This window comes from Cebus imitator, unplaced genomic scaffold (assembly GCF_001604975.1).
Source record: "Cebus imitator isolate Cc_AM_T3 unplaced genomic scaffold, Cebus_imitator-1.0 Scaffold32, whole genome shotgun sequence".
In the NCBI taxonomy this organism is placed as follows: domain Eukaryota; kingdom Metazoa; phylum Chordata; class Mammalia; order Primates; family Cebidae; genus Cebus; species Cebus imitator.
In genome coordinates this window covers 205,069-210,259 of record NW_016107347.1, presented here as the reverse complement: position 1 = coordinate 210,259, position 5,191 = coordinate 205,069, and the positions used below count along the sequence as shown (strand labels likewise).

Below are 5,191 nucleotides of genomic sequence, written 5' to 3'. Positions count from 1 at the left end.
GTGATCCACCCGCCTCGGCCTCCCAAAGTGCTGGGATTACAGGCTTGAGCCACCGTGCCCAGCTTAAAAATATTTTTAAATGGAAAGTCCTCAATGATCTGGAAGTGAAAGAACAGAGTAGACATGGAAGAGGGGTGTGGGGCAGGTGAAAGGAAAATGTACAGGGAGGAAAAACCCAGTCCTGGCAGGAATCGCATTTAAGTTGAAGGTTTCTGGGGAGCAGTTGTTGGGATAAGAAGGATATAGGGGTGGTAGTGAGGAAGGAGACCCAGGCATCTGAGATCAACTTCCCCTTTGACTATCACGCTGCATTTCAATAGAAGAAAAGGCTGACCGACTGGCGCCTCCTGTTTCACCTTCCTGTAGATGGCATGCTTGGTCTTGGGGAAACTCCGGAAGACTGTTTTTACTTAAAACAAGATCAAACCCAGGAACCTTTTAACATGTGAGTCCTAAACCTGTAAACACAGAAACCCTTTCATATGTGATTCCTAAAACTGTAAACCAGAAACCTTTTCATATGTGATTCCTAAGGCTGTAAACCTAAGATTCTTCCACGTGTAATACCTAAAGTATAAGCCTATATAAACGTAGAACCTTCCTTTGTTAAATGAGCTGGGTAATTTGGAGCCATCGCTCAGCTCCCAGCCGTAATATTAATAATATTAACAATGATAATAGTAATAAACCCTTTTCTTCCCCATTCGATGTTCAGGTGCTCTGTTTCTCACGGCTGCTCCTGCAACAGAAGGAGAATCGTGAAAATATTTAGGACGGTGTACTGCCTGTCATATCATTCCTCCTCCTTTGGTGTTTCTTCAGAAGAAATACACAGCCTTACATTTCTTTTCAAGCATGCTTATCATTTGTGTTTCTCTTTTATTAGTGTAACTGCCCAGAAGCTTTATCTTGCACATTGCCCAGAAAAGCCAATGCAGCTGAGAACACCAGGCTTTCTGCAACAGAGAAAGAATTTAATAAATGCAGAGGCAGCTAAGTGACCAGGACAGGGGTTTATTATTACTCAAATCTTCCAGCCCCCAAATTCAGAGGCTAGGGATTTATTTAAGGATAGTTTGGCGGGCAGGAGGCTGGGGAATGGGGAACGCTGATTGGTTGGGTTGGGGATGAAAATCACAGGGAGTCAGGGCTGGTTTACTTGCAGTGAGTCAGCCCCTGGGCAGGGACCACAGGACCAGATGAGCTAGTTTACAGGTCTGTGTGTGCCAGCTAGTCCATCATAAGATAGGGTCTGAAAAATACCCTGAACACCAACTTAGCATATAGATAACTATACGTTATCTATACCCAATTGTGCGTATAGATAACATCATCATTGACACTAATGATGTTATCTATATGCACAATTAGGGAGCTTAAAAACCTTGTGGCTTCTGGCTGCATGGCTCCTGAGCCGTAATTTCCAACCTGGTGCCCGATTTGTTAGCTTTGCTAAGGAGGTCTGATCCCCAAGAAGGGAAGAAGTTGGTTTAGGGAAGGGGCTATCATCTTCGTTTCAGACTTGGACCTGGAAGTAAACTCCTCTCATAGTTAGCCTGGCCTCTGCCCAGGAATGGACAAGGGCAGCCTGGAGGTTAGAAGCAAGGTGCAGTCAGTTAGGTCAGATTTCTTTCACAGTCACAATTTTCCTATGTCAGGTTTTTCTGACTGTTGTAATTTTTGTGAAGGTGGTTTTGTTAGGAGCAGTATAAATACAATGGTTCTGAGAATGTCTTCTGGAATCAGGCTGCCTCCACTTCAAATTCCTGCTTTCAAATCCTCCTTTGCTGGCTGAGTGACCATGGGCAGGTTATTGAATGTCTTTGTGCATCTGTTTTCTCATATAAAAGATGAAGGTGGTGGTGTGACCTCAGCCTGAGGTAAGCACCAAATGAGTAAACATATGCACACTCATCAGCTGTGCCTCACGTGTGGCACTTTGCATGTCAGGCACAGTTGAGTGTGCATATGTTACTCATGCACATGTTAGCTCTTGTGTTTTGCCTGCAACACTGCACAAAGAGCAGATGTGATGAAAACGGTTGTGTTGAAGTCACAGCAGTGATCCTTTCCAGTGGCTGTGCACCCTCCCAGGGAGACTGCGGCAATCCCCTCACCAGCAGTGATCTCGGGCTGGGAGATCCCGGGAAGGCCCCTCAATCTCCAGCAGGTTTGGCCTTCATGGAGTTTCAGGGAATGAGCTGTAGATGTATATCTACCTGGGAGGAACTGGGAGTTTATTAGCTCATCTGTTCAGTTCATCCAAAGGGGAATAATGATTCAATTTCTTGCCTTAAATCTGCCCCAGTGAAATGTTTATAGTTTTACAGAGGAAGACATTTACATGCAGGGGAGGAAATATGACTTTTCCTCACCCAGCCTAGGTGCATTGCTGAGACCCTTATAGCAAAAGACAGACTTAAAGGGGGAAGAGCACATCTAGTTATTTAAAATAAGTTGTTTTTTTTTTTTTTGGAGACGGAGTTTCACTCTTGTTACCCAGGCTGGAGTGCAATGGTGCGATCTCGGCTCACCGCAACCTCCGCCTCCTGGGTTCAGGCAATTCCCCTGCCTCAGCCTTCTGAGTAGCTAGGATGACAGGCACGCGCCACCATGCCCAGCTGATTTTTTGTATTTTTGGTAGAGACGGGGTTTCGCCTTGTTGACCAGGATGGTCCCGATCTCTTGACCTCGTGATCTACCCGCCTCGGCCTCACAAAGTGCTGGGATTACAGGCGTGAGTCACCGCGCCTGGCCTTAAAATAAGTTTTATATAACAGGAGTGCCTTCCAAAGGAAATGAAGGCCCATAGAAACAACTAAACCTCAGTTGTTGTATTTTTAACAGTAGGTTTTATGAAGAGTGAGTAGTCATGGAGAACTATGATAAAACAAAAATGTATGATCTAACAGTAGCAAATTGGGGAAAACGTAGCCAGGCCTCTTTATTCAGGCTCTTCTCTGTGTCCCTGTGTCTTCAGACTCAAGGACGCACAATTCCTCTGGGTACAGAAAGGACACTTCTCACATGAGAGTCCCATGATCAGCTTCAGGGAAGAAGGGCAGGGGAGAGTGACAGTGACTTTCCTGCTTCTTTTTTCTTTTTTCTTTTTGTCTCAAAGATGGTATTGTCTTTATTAAAAAATGGATACATATAGCAGCAGTTACAAAACAGAGTTCATTAAAGGCGTTGTACAACATTGTCAACTCCAGATAGTGTGGAGAGGGTAGCGCCCTGCTCAGCTGGCTGTGGGCTCTGCATGACGCTTGCCCACAACCACCTGCTCCACTTGGTACAGTGCAGCCCAGAGCACCCCACGGGGAGAGCCACGCCACCATGGCCCTCCGCAGCTTCAAGCTTTTGTTGTCGTGAGTCCCTCAGGTCAAGTAGCACCTTCCATAGCAGCATCGGGAGCACGCACTGGTGTCTGGAGGTGGCTGGTGTACTTGACCCACTTATTAAAAAAAACCTATAAGCATTCAGTAAAAAATACTTTGCCCTGTCTGATGCCATCCACAGAAATACATCTGCTGTGGAAGAAACACTCTGCCATTTAGATGTCTGTAAAAGCGAACGCACGCCTCCGCTGCAGAGGACAGAAGAGAACGTGGGGCAGGTGCTTCCGCGTGACTGTCTTTGGTGAAGGCTGGGGTGTCATGCCATTTCCGGCCCATTGCTCTGCTTCTTACTGCTCTGTGGAGGGGTGAGGAGCCCACTGGGGAGAGGAGAAGCCCTGTTTTGTTCAGACAACATGGCCTTCTTGGCTTGGGCTTTGTCCAGCAAATCCAAGCTGTCTCTGTGGGTCTGTATGCTAGGTGTATCTTCATCAGCGATGCCCCTGAAGTGCTTCAGTTTTGAGGTCCCCATCTTCCTTATAAACATGGCAAATGGAACCATCCACTTGGCACAGTTCTCTATGTCACGCCATTCATATCCTGAAACCTTTTGCATCAATTCAGATGAAGAGAAATGATACACGGCCAAAGCAGCAAGTATACGGTAAGGAAATTCGAGGCAGTCGACATGCAGGACACAGAGATCCAACAGTTCTGCAATGTGTATAAAGGTTTGCTGGGGATACTGCGGCAGTAGCACGTCATGGATGTCACTTAGATATGCAACCTGCATGTATACATTCAGCCAGGACACAATAGTCAGGGGACTTGAACCCCACGTAAGGGCCTTCATAATCATTAATTCCATGGTAAAAACTTCATCTCCTGAACACGCTCCGTCTGTCACATACGCAAACCGGTGCAACTTTGGAGGATAGATTTCCTCAAGTTTGGCTGCTATAAATAAAGATGAAATCCCAATAAGCTGCAAAAGAGTTTTTACGACATTTTCTTGTGTCGCCATATACCAGTCAAAGAAATTTTGTGTCAAGTAAAAGGTGTCCCTGTGAAGCTTATAGCCTTCACACACCTCCATAAACCAATCCAGAAGAATTGCTCGCATTTTTGGCTGCAGAAGAGGCTGTTGCTCAAGAAAGCATCAACTGAAACAATATCATATGTAAAAACAAGTGATTTTTTTTTTTAAGGCTAGTCAAGTGACACAATGGAAGGAGAGAAGGAACAAAGAAATCGACAACTGGTGATCAATTATTTGTAAACAGGAATGAATTTTTATGCACTATACACTGTAATCAAAGTCATATATGCTGCACAGTTGGTAGTGAACAGCAGTGCCCTGAGCACTTCTTACACTTGTTTCCGGGGATAACAATTTTCAATGCATGCAGCCAACCTCTCCATGAATATTGTTACTCTTTGACTGTTTAGTTTCCCATCCCAGGCCCTGCAGTCCAGCCTGCTAGAGGAAACGGAGTTTGTGTGTTTCCCTACCTGCCAGTCCACTCCAAGGAGCCAACAAGGCATTCCACCTGCCCCCACCCCACGTCCTTTAAACTGAGCCCTCAAAGACTAGGGTGTTTTTCAGTCCTTCATAAACGCTTTCAGTTCCAAAATATGAAAATCAGAGCAATGGTCCCGAGCGCATTGCGTGACATGTTAGCTCGCTCCCAAGACCCAGCAGGAGCTTCATCTCAAGTGCTCTAAAGAGCAGGAGAAAACATTTGTAACTCTGGTCGCATCCTAAGGCATCTTCTCCTTGGGGCAGGGTCCTGGCAGGATGAGGGGGAGCCCCATCATCAGAGACTCCCCCTCAGAGCTGCTCAGGCTCCTCTTCT

At 45.9% G+C, this 5,191-nt stretch overlaps 1 protein-coding gene across 1 annotated transcript in view; it reads right to left on the bottom strand.

Moving 5' to 3' along the window:
• Positions 1-3,107: 3,107 nt before the first annotated feature.
• LOC108301073 (G1/S-specific cyclin-E1-like) overlaps positions 3,108-5,191 on the bottom strand; it is a 2,962-nt gene continuing 878 nt past the window's right edge. Inside the window, exon 2 of the mRNA XM_037736965.1 lies at positions 3,108-4,487. Within this exon, the coding sequence (XP_037592893.1) occupies positions 3,655-4,487 (833 nt within the window). The 3' untranslated portion in view covers positions 3,108-3,654. The remainder of the gene's footprint in view (positions 4,488-5,191) is intronic.